Raw genomic sequence first — 15,830 nt, forward strand, 5'->3', positions numbered from 1 at the left:
TGTTTACAGCTAACAATAAATGAAATCATGTTATGGTCACTGCTGCCCAGATGTTCTTTTATATGGACATTCGTAATAAGCTCTGCATGGTTTGAGGTTACCAGGTCCAGCAGAGCATCATTCCTAGTTGGGGCCTCTGTGAACTGTACCATAAAATTGTCCTGTAGTAGGTTTAAACATTTTTGCCCTTTAACTGTTCCTGCAGTACCATTACTTCAGTCAATTTCCGGGTAGTTAAAATCCCCCATTATTATCACTGTCCCAGCCCTTGCAGTCCTTTTGATCTGTGCAAGGAGCTGAGTTTCCACCTCCTCATTAACACTGGGAGGCCTATACCAAACTCCAATGATTACCTTTGTAGTACGTACCCCCATGTGCAGTTCCACCCATAATACTTCAGCCTCATCACACTCTCCATCAACTAGGTCCTCTTTCACACTCGCTCTGAGATCACTTCTTACATAGAGACAGACACCACCACCTTTCCTATTTACTCTGTCTCTCCAAAAGAGAACATAGCCAGGAATATTAATGGCCCAGTCGTGAAGAATGAAGCCAAGATTCAGCAATACCAATTAAATCATAGTTCTCTTCATGCACCAAAGCTTCCAACTCACCTATTTTGCTTGGCAGACTTCTGGCATTGGTAAACAAACACTAATTCGTTGACACCTTTTTCATACATATTTTGCATATTTTTTTATTTTCATACAAATGGTACCAATTCTACTGGTTGTTTGTAACATGGAAACGATCTTATCTGTCATAGCCTTCCCCCCATCTTTCCCCATTCCACCCCCTAATAAGTACTGACCCGTCTCATCTGTCTACCCAGTTATAATCTAATTCACCCTCCCCCCTCGATCCTAGTTTAAATACTTCTCCAACCTTCCCATAACCCTCTCCCCCAGCACAGCAGACCCCCTTCCATTTAGGTGCAAATGGTATAATCTCTAAATAATAAAATACTGTGACAGCACAATTACTACGTTAGAGAGATCACCAGCAGGAGGAAGGAGGCATTGATTCCTCTATAAAGAGCTATAGTTAGATCACATTTAGACTACTGTGTCTGGTTCAGGAGACCTCACTTACAAAAATATATTTGACAAGTCTAGAAATGGGCAACAAAAACAGTGAAAGGTTTTTTTTTTCTGCTGTCACCTTTCTAGGTTTCTAACTTTTCTGTTAGAAGCTATTTCATACTATGTGCTAGGGAGTTTCAATGATCACTAATTTTATTTATAAAAAAAAAAGGCACAGTCAGGCATCTAAACCCAGTGTTTCAACTGGCTGCTGAAGGTATACGTAGACAATCCACTTTAGAATTACCAAAACTACTGTATATATTATGAGGACCTACCTAAACTATCCAATCAATGTTGGTAGATCTAAAATAAATTGTGTAATCAGACTGTAACGTTTGTGGAGAGCTTAAAGCGTAACTCAACTTTTGTTGAGAAAACAAACATTCCCCTCTGGGTGATCTACTTTAAGTACATTGCAAGGGTTTTAACAAACTTTGTTGTAAATTCATACCTTTTGTTATTCTGAAGAAAGAGCTGTTTGTTTTTATCTATGTCCATGTGCAGAGTGAATCTGTATGGGAATGGTTTTATAATTATCAATCAGCTGCTGCACCTGCAGGGTTCTAAAGAGTAAATTGGCAGGGTCTGCATCCCTTTAGATGTGATTTCATTTTAGGAGTATCTCACCAAAAATGACATTTTTGTTGCAGGGGATGCCAAAAATCTAGGTTGTATCTTAGTGCAGAATTCTGAGAAATATCAGTAAGCCAATCACAAAAGCAGGAAATGACATTTCTGGGGAAGTTCTGTACATCAACTGTGCACAAAATGCCTTCAGTTTGACTCATTGTGTTTTACAGAAAATTACAGCACTGCAGATTGAAAAGGAAAGGTAATTTCTAATGACATTCAATTACAATAGGACTTGAGTCGCATTTGTATACGCTATATTGTTTTTGCTAATTTTTTTCCCGGAAGTAGGTTTACCGCTTACCTCTTCACCTCAATAATAAGGAAAAAAAATATATGAACGTTTTTTCCTGTCTGGAGAAACAAGAATCAACAACTGTCTATTGTGGAGTGCAGGAATGGCACTTTTACCTGTCTCTGTCTACCTAAGGTAAAGTAAACAAACAAAAAAAAAGACAAAAGAAGGTTTTGCATTATTCATTACAATACTGAAACTTTATTGTCTTCACATAAGTATTAAAATGACATAGCGTTGCTTTATCTTGCAGTGTCGTTTGATTATCAAAAGACAGAATTATTGAAACCACAAACACAAGACATTACAAATGGTTATTAAACATTGACTTAGATATGTACTATAGAGCAGGACACGAGGCTTGGTCTTTGTTAACATGAAAGCAAGTTACAACACTGAGGATTAATTCAATGGAATTGCTGTTGGAATCCATGATTTGCATAATGGAAGTCTTTGAAGCTCTCTTTACTGGCTTACCACCCAACTCCGGTATAGCAAAAAAGGTGACAGAAGCTATAAAATATTGCTGTAGAACTGCCCCAGACTTCCATGGTGGCAGATGCCTCTGGCTTGTTTCCTCACTTGTTCTGCTGTTGATTAGTGAGGCTGCCCATCACAGTAATGGCCAATAGTGAGATGAAGGAGGGGTTGGGCCCGAGGCAAGTACCTAGGTATTTCAGGAGCAGAGGAAAGACCTGAAGGTGCCTACAACATGAGCCTGGAACCAATGGCACCTCAACACAGTAGCTTTCAATGCACCACAACGCTATGTTGTTTCAACAAGAAGGTTCATGTCCATTGAGGTGCTTGGCAGCCCATTCCTAATGCGATAACACAACGTAGTGAACCATACAGGTGCCCCTGGTCCCTATGACATATATATAGGCATGATAGGTGAGGGGTTCTATTTTGACTATAGTTCTGCTTTAAAAAAAAAATTCAAGAGCAATGTAAAAAACCCATTGCAACTATGTACATCTTAGACCTCAAAATTATGACACACCATGTAGCCCATCTTCAAAGATCATATCTCTAATTCTATCACCATCTGCAATTCCACTAAACCGATCCATCAAGATGTAACCCTGAGCCCTATGTCATTGTCATGATACTATAAGATACAACAAGTATGTTAGCAATATAAAAAAAATAATAATTCATATGTTATTAAATACATCACACCATAAGCCTATTGTGTACCATTATCCCTGAAAATAGCCATAATTTACTGCTATGGCAGGCGTATAATATTCAGTATGATCAACAACAAACATAGATTACTTGCTAGATAAGACTGTAGTTCAGAGTGGCTTTGTGCCAAAAGAAATACAATGGATTGTCATGGATGTCATAATTAGGAGCATAGAGGCTAAGGAACTGGATGAATTGCTTTGCTTCTAATGGCTCTTGCATTTTAAGGACTGTTACATAAATCTTAATAACCAGATCAAATGTATGCAGCTAATAACATCATTCCAAAATTTACAGGTCATTTTACCTATCTGTACAGAACTTGATAATGTGTTTTCATCTACTTTTAAGTAAAGTACAACCCAGTGTTTTAGGCTAAAGACACACCCGCAAATACAAGATGGAAGGTGAATGATCTGACCGATTATTGGTTGAACTGAGAAACTGGAATCCAGACTTTGGTCAACTGATCCCCACAGGAAAATCTGTTGACTGGACTGAAATTGGGTCTGCATGGTGCATAGTTTTTTTTTGTACCAGCAGTCAGATCTTGGGGTGGCCTTTATCTGTAAGCACCTTTAGCAAAGGCTTCCTGCTGGGTCTCTACCATTCTCAGGAAATCAGGTGTGTAGGAAATCTCCCCAAAAAGAAAACATGAATTATATTGTCATTTAGAACTCTGCTATGCTGGCAGTTTTCGGTTTTAACTACTTAAAACCATTGCTGCTCTTGAATGGAATAGGAGTCACAAAGAATTGGCATTGGTGGTCTACGCATTGCGTTCATTGTTGCAACACAAAGCAGATCACATTTAAGTGAAGGCAAAAATAAAATGCTGCCCTTTAGTTACGTATTCACAAACAAAAAACAAATGTATTTTAATTCAACTAGCATAAGTATATAAAATTGGTATTTAAATTAGCTCTCACAATCCTCTGCAAAGCATGGCTGAAAGTGGGTAGGTCAGCACAGTGAGCCAACTTGGCTCAACTGCATTTCACAGTGCTGTCCATCTTAGGCTGGCTATACACTAAGGGCCAATTGCACTAAAATATATGTACATTTTCATCCATTCTAGTCGTGTTTTAACATGCATGGATATCAGTTGACATACATTTTGATATTCACTGGCATACATTTTGTATTTTAGCACAGCGCAATGCAACATTATGGTGTGAATAGGACACACTAGAAATTGTTTTTCAGATGTCCTTCCATTGATCTGCATTTTACAGCTGCGCTAAAATGCACTGGTGTGAAATGGCCCTGAGTGAATTTCATTTGGTTCCTGATGAACTGGTCACAATTCACTTCATGGGTGGCCCTTCAAATGAAAAACTGAAGGAGTCGGGTGGAAATTTATCAGCTGAATAATGGCTGCATCCAATCAGATGCAGCTGTCATTTGGGTATTCTGACAACCATGGGTACCAGCTGTCAGATTACAAAAGTCATAGGGGAAGATTCGTCCATAAATATGTACTATAAAGCATGGCTAGGATAATTTGCATGTTTCCTCCATCTGTGTCTATGGCAAGCCTTATATTGACTGGGAACCTTTTTGTAGGAAGGAGGAGAACAAGGCCAACCACATCAATGTGCTCTCCAAGCAGCAGAATGGGGTTGAGGGAAGTATTTATGCTAGAAAAAGGAAAAAAGCACAAAGGTGGTGCAAACACCTAGCGAATTATCCAAGGTTTATTAAAATGTTTTAAAAAGGCAAAACACATACTCACAAAATAAGTACATGAAAAGCCTGTAAAGCCACAGAGATGGCCCAAAATGATGGCAGATTGACCGACTGGTGGTGCACCTGTGTGCTTTTTTCCCAGTTTTGTTGACTTCCCAATCTGAGGAGGGCTGCATCACCAGGACTTTATCCATAGGTCAGCTACACACCTGATTCCCTGGCCTCTTCCTGGCATTAACCCCTTTAAGACGCTGGAGAGTTAGTGCTTTTGCCAAAGTATGTATGCTATACGATGTACTCTACTACTCCTAAGAGGGAAAAGTAGAATCAAACACCCAGCAATGTCTGAAGAGAACTGAACATATCCAAATATTTTTTCGATAGAACAGCACAATCAAGAACTGGCCATATAGCAAAGTCCTTACATTTACTGGCCCTTTAACTGAATTCGGAAAACAAAGCATTCCATTAGTATATTTATCCCCGACTGATTTTGATTTATGAGGAATGACGTTCAACCCAGAGTCTGACATATCATGTGAAGGCTTTTCCAGTGTTTAGGTTACATCCGCAAGGTTATCTAACAGTCTGGGCGAACCTACCAGTTCATTTGCCTCTACTACTGACTACACAATGACAACCAGTAAAAAAAAAAAGCATTCAAAATGTATACAAACATAAATGAATAGGAACAAAAATAAGTCTCCCAAATTTTGCACTTACATTGACTCTGCATACATATTAAGTGACAAAAGTTGCATAATATCGGCTGCTGAACAAGCACCTACCTTAAACTATACAAATACATTTAATAAAATCAGATAATGCTTTTATCAGAAGAACAAATGTTGCACCCTGAAATCATCTGGAGGTAGTGTATGTATATGCGTATGTATATGCGTTTTCTTTCATTCGCTTTTTTTTTTTTTTTTTTTTCTTTTTTAACTTTGAGAACGACTGATTCTAAGTTTCTCATTCCAAAGTCTCAAATCAAAACACATTGTGTCAGAAAATAGTGACATTAAAGAAACACGCATAACCAATAAGGCAAAGAGCAACATGCAAAGTGAAGTAACCCAGAGCAACCAATCAGAATGTATGTTAAACTGATCTAGCAGCAAAAAAGTGATATCTGATTGGCTGCTCTTGACTGTGGCACTTTTGTACATATGAAGGCTCTTTGCTCTGGCTTAATAAAGTCGGAAAATAATAATTTCAGTATACTGTACTTGGTAGGGTAGATGTTTAAAGAGTTCCTGTTACCTGAGCAAGGTAGAAGCAGCCATTTTTGAGCTAGATTGTATGTGGCAGTGTACAATAGGTGACCCTAAATTAGTGTTTAGGGATCCCCACACAGGATGTTGGTGTCCAGTAAGATAGATGCCACTGACACAGTAAGGGTGCAGGTGGGTGATGGCTTCATCCAAACCCAGATCATGCAGGCAAAATGAGGAGGTTTCCCTGCTGCCGCACACCTAACCAACCAGTATAGAATAAAGATAAAAGCAACCTCAGCTCAGTCTATCAAGACCACACCCCCATGTTTCACCCCACCACTGGGGCTTAATCATGGAGGGCCTCCATGATTAAGTTCCAGGGGTGGGACGAAACACATTGGGGGCATGGAATGAGCTGAGGCTATAATTTATCGGTTTACTACATGGGTTGGTGAGGTGTGTGGTAGCCGAGAAACCTCCTCTCACTTTGCCTGTGTACTATAGGTGTGTAAAAATGCTTTTGCTCTTAAAATAGTACTGAAAGCCCAACACAGATTTTCCACAGGGGAATGCTGGCTTCCATTAATTGTGACAGTAAAAGCACTTCCTGGTATAGCAAGTTGAGGAGGCCCTCTCATTAGACTAAGTCATAGCTTATTCACAGGGCAATATAGCCTAGAGCCGCACACCAGTCACTTGTACTTAGAAGCAATGGTATTGTACCAACACAAGTACAGACAATCCACCCTGTTGCCATTCCCTGATGCTTTTCAGCTCACCGGGTCATAGAATCATAGTTGGCTTAGTCATAGCTGGCTCTATCACTAAGCCCCAGGAGGGACGAAACACTTCAATGGGTATGTGAAAGAGTTTGCAACCACTTTGAAGCAGAACTCAGAAACCAGGCAATTTAAAGAACCACTAGATAGTTTAAAGGAGCCACAGAATGAGCTTCAGTTAACAAAAGTATATGATGCGCAGATAACTTGTCTCACATAGCAACAGGAACCCTTTAAAGTCCACACTTCACTCTTCTGTACTGTGACTGAAGCTGCATAACCCACTATCATGCACCTACAAATGTTAAAGGCTCAGTCCAACCAATAGTCACACATTGGCATCCCGGCCTCTCTAATGCTACAACAATCTAACAGGGAGAGCGAGACCCCTTTGTATAGGCCGTAAGCAGGCACGCAATCCTGGGAAGCTAAGTACAGCTGCCTTACCACCAGAATCCCTAAGGCCTTGCATATATGGGCTTTAGCTCTTGCAGCTTTGTTGTAACCTCCAGTATGGAGGAGATGTTAAATTTCAGGCCTCAGATTGCTTTCACCAAGCCTTCAAGTAGTGCTGAAGTTTACTAAAACATGCTAAGTAGTACTTGTTTAATGTGACAGCCAGGATTCCTATCAAGGTCTATCTTTAACCTCCCTAAACTAGAGCTGAAGGGTGCTTTGAAGGCTTAAAACAAAACTGTTTGAAGAAGACAGAATGCTTTGCAGATGATTTGTAAAGCACGCTGTACACACTGGCCTTATACAAGCTGAAGCCCATACTGTCAAGCATCTGTGGTAGGGAGCCCTTGTAGACCACCAACCGGGGTTCCAAAGGGAGTGGAGTCTAAGCCTCAGCCTGCATCTTCACCAGGGCCCCCGATTGCGAAGATGGAACCAGGTCACGGCCCCCCAGCATGCCCAGCTGAGGATGCGGAGACCACTCACCTGTGCAGAGTACCAAAAGCAGGAGACAAGCCAAGGTCAGGACGGACAGCAAGCAAGCACAGACAGTGGACAAAGCCAGGATCAGTACAAAGGTAGTCAGGCACAGGATATACAAGTAGCAAGCAGCCGGTAGCTCAGGCAACTGTGTTAGTTGCTCAGGCAACGTGGGCTACATTGAGCATATCTTATACAGGCAAGCAAATTAGGAGCCGGGCCAGGAAGTGATGGAAGGGAAGAAAATAAAAACCAACAGAATAGCAGGCAATGCCCATAGGTGAGCAAAGCCAAGCCACATATGTGAAAGGAATCAGGGTAGGAAAAGCACTGCAGCAAGAAGTAAAAAATACACAGGCAGGAACTGCAGGGTAATTTGTGACACATATGTACCTGTCAGAAAGTTAACTTTATCCAAGAACAAAAACTATAAAATATTGCAGCTTACCAGACCTCAAATGTGGCAGCTGCATTAGTTTTCCTTTTTAGTTTTCCATTTTCAGCAACTAAAAAAATAACTTGCTTTTGCCATAAATGCTGTGTCTGTCACTTCCCGTAAGCTGAACAGAAAGCACAAACAACTTTATCTTGCTCATGTAAACTACTAATCTCATCAGTCCCCAATGTAATAGAAATGCACAAAGGCAGACATGTTTGAATTCGAGCCTGGGTGACAACTAAAGCTTCCTACATAGACACAATGGAAGCAGAGCCACTCAGGGACAGAAAGTTTTTTTACTGGAAGGATTACCAGGTAAGAACAAAGAGGAAGAAGCCTAAAAATGAATGCAGCCCCCACATCTATGGGCTGGCAAGGTGCAGTATATAACATTTTTGTTTTGGGGGGGGTTGGATACGCTTTAATATTATAGCATCAACAAAATACTGAAATAACATATTTGGATGGACTGACCCTTTAAAATGGGGATTACTGAAAATGAAATCCATGGAGTGACATATGGATCACAATATTTGTCACAGTAACATATATAATACCGCCTCATCCCAGTTATTTATTTAGGCATATGATAGCAAGATGGTCAAAATGCGACATAAACAAAATTTACATAAGCTTGCATTCAGTGAAGTCGTCAATTTTACATTTATCATTTTTAATCTAACCTAGCTATACGCCCAAAAAGATTGTTCCCAGATATCCAAGGCAAGTGAAAAATGTATTATATACAGTGTCTGGGAGAGGGATACATCTTCTGTACATCCAGTTTTGAGGTAGGAAGTTTTCAAATTTCCCTAAATTAAATGTTAATCACATTTTATTTATATATACACATGCTGTTATTTTTTATAGGTTTTTTTTTCCAGGGATTTTGCTTTTATTATAAAAAAAAATACCATTACAATTAATGTGTTCAACTTAAGTCAATACATATCTATTTTATATTTTCCACTATAAATTTTTGTTTGTGTATAAGCTGAACAAGAGGTATATAAAAACAAGCACATTAGATCATGCCCACATTGAATATGCATTAAAATTCATTTTGATTTTAGCTAATAGCCAATTAAAAAAAAACGCCATTAGAAAAGCTGAATACTTATCTCCAGCTAAAGTGATATTTACACAATAAAATAGGCAAGGCTATATATATATTTTTTTTTTTTAATAATCAGAATTAGTATTTCTCTTTTTTTGACATGCAAGAAAAAAAAAAAACAATTGTGCTTTGCAGTATGTAAAAAAAAAAAAAACCACAAAGGGAAGCATACGATTTTCTGTACAATTTAAAGGACATATCCATTATCCAGGGTGAAGTGGGTGTGCTGTAAAAATATTTTACTTATGTATAATGCCACCCATTCACCCAGGGTTAAACGAAAATCATGAGAATTCCTAAGTGCTCACTAGCTTCAAAATTGGCCGGTTAGCCTGCTAATCACAGGGATGAGCCAAAACTTGAGAACATAATTATAAGTGCATTTATTTCCCTTGTTCAGCCTGTGGGCTTAACAAGAGAAATTTAAAGCCGGCCATAGATGGTTCAAATCTCGGCTGGTTCAGCAGGAACCGGCTGAGATTCAAACTAACTATAGGCAGGCTGATTGTACCCAGTTGGATTGTTGTACGATTTGGATACAACCAGCCAGCCTGTCGGATTTTTACATGCGATTATCGCCATTAGCTATATCCACTAACAATAATCATTGTGTTCTCCTGCCAGGGATGGCTCCCCCCCACTGGGAGAACACAATAGCGCTGCTATTGATGGGGGAATGGAGCGATTTTCTTTACTACCAAAAGAAAGTTGCAAGGATTGGGAAATCTCCCTTGCTGGCTATTATATTCAGACAAAAGTGAACAGCCACTGTTCGACCAACGATTCTTCACCCGGTCCCTTTGATTTTTCAATCAAAGCTTACTAAGTCAGGTGGTACCAACAAGGCAATCCATGGCTTGAGTTTTGGCCAATTCAGCAAGAATTGTCCAAAATCCAAACCATATATGGTCAGCTTTAGGCTCAGGATAGAAACCCTGGAGGTTCCAAGATGCTGAAGGAGTTATATAACCTGATATTTGGGAATCTGTAGGAGCCTGTTTTGTGCTGCCAGGAGCAGTTTGGGTATACCAATGTAAGGTTTGCAGTTGGGGTCGCCAATCATTTTAATTCCTAATTCTCCTAGTGTTAATAAATCTCAGGGCTAAAAATTAAAATGTGCTTTTAGAATTATTTGCAGGGGCTGTGCTACCTGCAAGGTGGCTGTGAGCTGAATGGTGTATGGCCTACAAGCACAGGATAGTTCTTCGATCTGTAGTCACTGCTGTAGAAGGCAAAACCTCCTCTATTTAGACACCAGTACACATATTTCTAGCAACTGCCGTCTGACAGCTCCCTCCTATATTGTCAGCCTACAGGACATCAGAGACCCAGAGGGCAAAGTAGTTGAAGTGCAAGTCAAATTTCATAGGGTTGCAAAAGCATTAAGGAAGCACGAAGGTCAGTAATAATTGCACACTACGCTCACCCCACTTATATCCATTTAAAGGACATCTCCTTTACAAAATATAATTATATAAACTGAGTATTTTTTTAATGGCTGTATGTAGTGCAGATAAAACGAAAGGGACAAGTGACGCCAACGTCAGCTTAGTCCTAGATATTGCATTTTTTTTTTTATTTTGTGTTTTAATTGGAAGCACCAAAATATCCCCAAATGGCAGGGGATACAAGCATCACAGAGATGTATAAATCAGTAAAATCTTGCAACTAGATTTTTGCCATCATTGAGTATGGTTTAAGACACACTGTGCAACAATAATTCAAGGTACCTTGATGATCAAAGTGTCTGATGGGAGAAGGAAGGAAGAAATTCAATGGGCTCCACACTTTCCCTTTTAGACACCTTTGACAAACAACATCTACTGGTAGGTTGATGGCCACTGTAGCCCTTTATGTCCTTCTTTATTTTCTGCCAAAAATATGGAAAATATATGAAAGAAATAATCAATCTGCTGCCAGCTATGCATGGCAATATTCAGTATGAGTAAATAAAACTTTACAAGACAAATCCTTTTTTTCTACAAGCTCTTGTGTAACTTTTGCCAGCACTGTTATACTTGCTGGCATACCACTGTTTATTGCAGGACATGAATCTGGAGGTTCTGAATAAAAAATAAAAAGGGGGGGCACAGAGGGCATTTTGTGTTGGATCCCAGGGCAAGGAAAACAAGCAAACGGCATTCACAATAAAAGATAAGAAAGCAAATCCAAATAAAGGGTATAAACACTCCAGTATAGTAAACACCAATTGTACTCAAAGCACATAAGTACATAGACATGGGTCAACTGAACAGGACAGTGATTTTAATATCTGCTAAAATTCCAATACTAAGATTACCCATTGAAGTTAGTGTATCTGCCCTCTGTATGATCATAACAAAGATCACACTGTCCCTCTCAATTATCTGTTTATTCTACTATGCAGAATCCATCAATGGGTGCGACATTATCCTCTGGCTTTGTAATTCCGGCAGCAGTTAGATGGCCAGTTAGAACAGAATTTCTGAAAGTGATAAAAAACCAAAATATGATTCAAGTTAGCAAGCAGTTAGCAAAAGTGTGGAAAAAAATACAGACTTTGGGTGGAATCGGCCTTAAAGTTAAAAGCAGAAATCTATCAATCCATTCAGTCGTATCCGACCCTTAGCGATTGCATGGACCGTCACTCGTAAGTGACTTTTTTCCATGAATTCTCTTAGCAATTATTTTACAGGGTAGGTTGCTAGGTCTTTCCACAACCCCTACCATGAAGGAGATCCCATGTGGCCAGGGATGAAACTAGGACAATTTAGACAGGAGCCAATTAACCTACCAGCATGTCTTTGGAGTGTGGGAGGAAATCGGCGTACCCAGAGGAAACCCACACGAACACAGGGAGAACATGCAAACTCCATGCAGGAGGCACCATGGTTGGGAATTGAACCCATGACCCAATTACTGCAAGGCAGAAGTGCTAACCACTAAGCCACTGTGCCGCCCAAAGCAGAAATAAACTGTAACAAAAAAAAAAATTGCAATCCGGCAGGTTCTTTATTGCAGAAGTGACATGATAGGAGACAAGTGGTGCATCTTCTGTAATAAAGCAAACTTATTTGCCTGTTCACCAGCTTCTTTTAAATGCACAATGAGCTGGGCATGCACAGCTGAGTATAAATTCTCGGCACACCTTAGTGCTGGAATATATGAACTCTCGTGCGCGGGAAGTTGCCTTTAGAGAAGATGCCGAACTTGGAAGAAAACCAGGTGATGATAGCGCTGGCAAGGGAGAGGTGAATTGAGTTCTAATTTAATTTGAAAATAACAACCCTAACCCTAGTGCACTTCATTTTGGGATTTAGGTTTCCCTGCTCGTCAACATAGACTGTGACCCTCTGTATTAACACCAATTACGGTTTTGTACCAGTGGGTTTCAGATAATACAGAGACAAAATTTAGTTAAAAAGTATAAAAATACTCATGGGAATAGCAACAACACTATCCAACAACTGCTTGTATTGAATCACATAAGTACAGTAAAGCACATCAACCAATCAGAAGGCGGCCCACATGAGTATCTGCTCACTATTGCTCTGTGTACGGTAAATAAAGGACGCCTGTCAGAATACAGTCATAAAAGCTGCCATTAATAATTTGTTTTTAAAGTGTATGCTCTGGGACTGTCGTCTTACTTCCCCTACTTAATGAGTCATAGGCCAATAACAAGTATACAGGCTGGGAGTTTCTACTACAGAGAGTGCATACTTATTACCAGATCGATGATTCACTAAGCAGTAAATCAAGGATGAGCATGACAGGGTTAATCAATGTAATTTCCCACTTTCTATCCTCACAGGATCCAGATGGGTTAGTATAGGCAAAGCAACATTTAATGCCCCAGTAATACCAAGAACTGAACAGATTCTACAAACTGCTTAGATAAGTCAGTCGGCTGGGCAAAGCAAAATTGTTGAATTTCCACATTGATTATCATTAGTGAAAGATTACAGCTCAAATATATTGCTGGTTCGGGCAGCAAGCACACCATCTATTGGGTAATGTAAGTTGTCACTGGCAACAAAAGTCTAGCATGACCCTTAAATGGTAATTCACGCAAAAATGATGTTTTGGCCTTACGTGGGGTATGATGGGCAGATCTGCCTCTTAGTGTTTCTTGAGAATTCTAGTAACAAAGGCTACCTGCCATCCTGCAGCCTGGTACTTAGTCCCCTAGAGACATAAGACCCCATAAAGTGTCTGCACTCTACCAAAAACTTAAATATCAGTGCTGAGTGGACTGCACCTTAAATGAATCATCCTAGTTCAAATATGAGTCATGTAATACTAAACATTTCCAGGAAATACAATTTTCAATCTATGTCCTGATATTGTAGGCATGAGACCAAAAAAGAAGAAGACCTTCACCCTAAGTTATTCATTTAATTACAGAGGGAGGCTAATGAGTGTATCTTGTGTGTAAAAATCAGCATACCTTTGAACCCCCAACATGCCAGGTGTTTCCTGAAACCTCTTTGCTGCACATAGTTTCCACCCATCAGAAAGCTCTGCGAACCCCATTTCATGTAGAAGTTTAAACTAATATTTTAGGCTTGTAAACGAAAAACTGCCTTTTGGTACTTTATATGAGCAAAGGTTTGAAGACAAATGATTGAAATCAGGTGTACCAGTGAAAGGTACAGTTAATGCTGCTAGATACAAAGACATTTTAGACAACTGCGTCCTTGTGGCAACAATTTGGGGAAGGCCCTTTCCTGTTCCAGCATAACTATGCCCCTGTGCACAAAGCCAGTTCCATAAAGACGTGGTTTGATGAGTCTGGTGTGGAGGAACTCAAGTGGCCTGCACAGAGCTCTGACGTCAACCCTTGTAAATGCTGGAGTTCATTTGGAACTCCAACTACGAGCCATCGACATCAGTATCTAACCTCACAGACGCTCCTTTAGCTGACCAGCCACATATTTCCAAAGACACTCTTCAAAATCTTCTGGAAAGCCTTCCTAGAGAGGCAGAAGCTGCTAAAGCTATAAAAAGATTGGGGGGAGACCCCATATTAATGCCCACGATACTGGAATGGGTATCCAACATGCTGATATAGGTGTGATGCCCAGGTGTCCGCAAACTTTTGGCCATATAAAGTATAAAGGCTAGCACCTCTGTTTTCCTTTTCATGACATTTCCCAATACTATCCCAAGCGACAACAGAACAAAAAGTAAATCTACCAAACAGGAAGCAGTCAAAATCTGCCAGAGGTTCTAAGCTTTCACTCTATGCAAAACCTAAATATTTGGCTGGAGTTCTATTTTAACATCTAGGCAGTAACAGAGACAGAAATGGGCAGTGGGAGGTCATGGAAGGATCATCAACATTCTGAATTTGCACAATGGTGTAGCAAAGGCAAGTATCATTTTACAGCCTGTCCCATCACACTCCCGTAATTATAATGCTTTAAGGATCTTCTGTTAAACATTACCTCTAAAATTTAGGATTCTTAAATGCTACGATAAAGACAAAAAAAAAAATTGTTAAAGAAGATATAAAAATAAAATATTGCTTTGTTTTAAATAAACAGCTGTCCCTTTCAAGGTCAGGGCTAGTTTTATTCATCAGTAGTGCATTTAGCAGTCATCTGTTGGCAAAAATCAGCGATGCCCCCTGCTGTGGCAGACTGCCTTGGTAAAGCTGTTGCAGGTGGTTTGATTGCCATGGGAGCGGCATTTTGCAGAACACCATTACCCTCCTCTGCCAGGCGCTGGGAAGCCTCTCCAGTGTTTAGTAACCCTCCAGCAAACTCCTGCAATATGGCTTCACACTGAAGGAACATCTTGCCCTTCTCTGGCACCAGGAAGGACAGCGGGCACTCGGAGCTGGAATACTTTGCCAAGATATGGATCTGATCGTGGCTCAGGGCGGCCTCGCGGCACACTTGCTGGCAGAGTCCGGTGAGGTTTTGCTTGGTTTCTCCCAATGTGGATAAAATTTGGTCCCTCTCCTTGAGCAAATGTTCCTTCTCATTTTGCTGTGTGAAGAGAAATAAAAACATGAATTGTATTCCAGACTTGTAAGCAAATGTTTAGACAAGCTTGTTAAAATTTCAGCTTTTAGGTAGGAGGAGGGAGAGAGAATATTTTTAAAAACAGATAGCATTAGGTTTTTTTATCCACTTTAAAACACCTACCAGGATTACTGCTATGCATCAAGGAAGGAGAGATTATAAGGTTCCAAACTTTAAAATGGATATAAGGATCTGAACACTCAGTGTGCAAAATAAACTGATTAAGTGTTTGTCCGCACCTCCACTATCCTGCCAGTCATGCTGCATCATGCAGCACTGTTATCTGCTGTAAACATGACACACAGCCTTAGCCAAGGTATCACATCTGCTCACTACACTTATATTCTGACACTAACCCTCTGCCAGGGGCGGACTGACAACTCATGGGGCCCCCGGGCAATAGGGGATCATGGGGCCCCTGTGTCCTTGCCCAAACTC

The 15,830-nt window shown here is 40.1% G+C and overlaps 1 protein-coding gene across 1 annotated transcript in view; it reads right to left on the reverse strand.

Annotated features, from left to right (window-relative positions):
* Nucleotides 1–2,184: 2,184 nt before the first annotated feature.
* Nucleotides 2,185–15,830, reverse strand: part of BACH1 (BTB domain and CNC homolog 1) — a 73,186-nt gene continuing 59,540 nt past the window's right edge. Inside the window, exon 5 of the mRNA XM_089659516.1 lies at nt 2,185–15,356. Within this exon, the coding sequence (XP_089515642.1) occupies nt 14,937–15,356 (420 nt within the window). The 3' untranslated portion in view covers nt 2,185–14,936. The remainder of the gene's footprint in view (nt 15,357–15,830) is intronic.

Source organism: Staurois parvus, unplaced genomic scaffold (assembly GCF_062004578.1).
Source record: "Staurois parvus isolate SC_StPar_1 unplaced genomic scaffold, SC_StPar_1.0 ptg001162l, whole genome shotgun sequence".
Classification (NCBI taxonomy): domain Eukaryota; kingdom Metazoa; phylum Chordata; class Amphibia; order Anura; family Ranidae; genus Staurois; species Staurois parvus.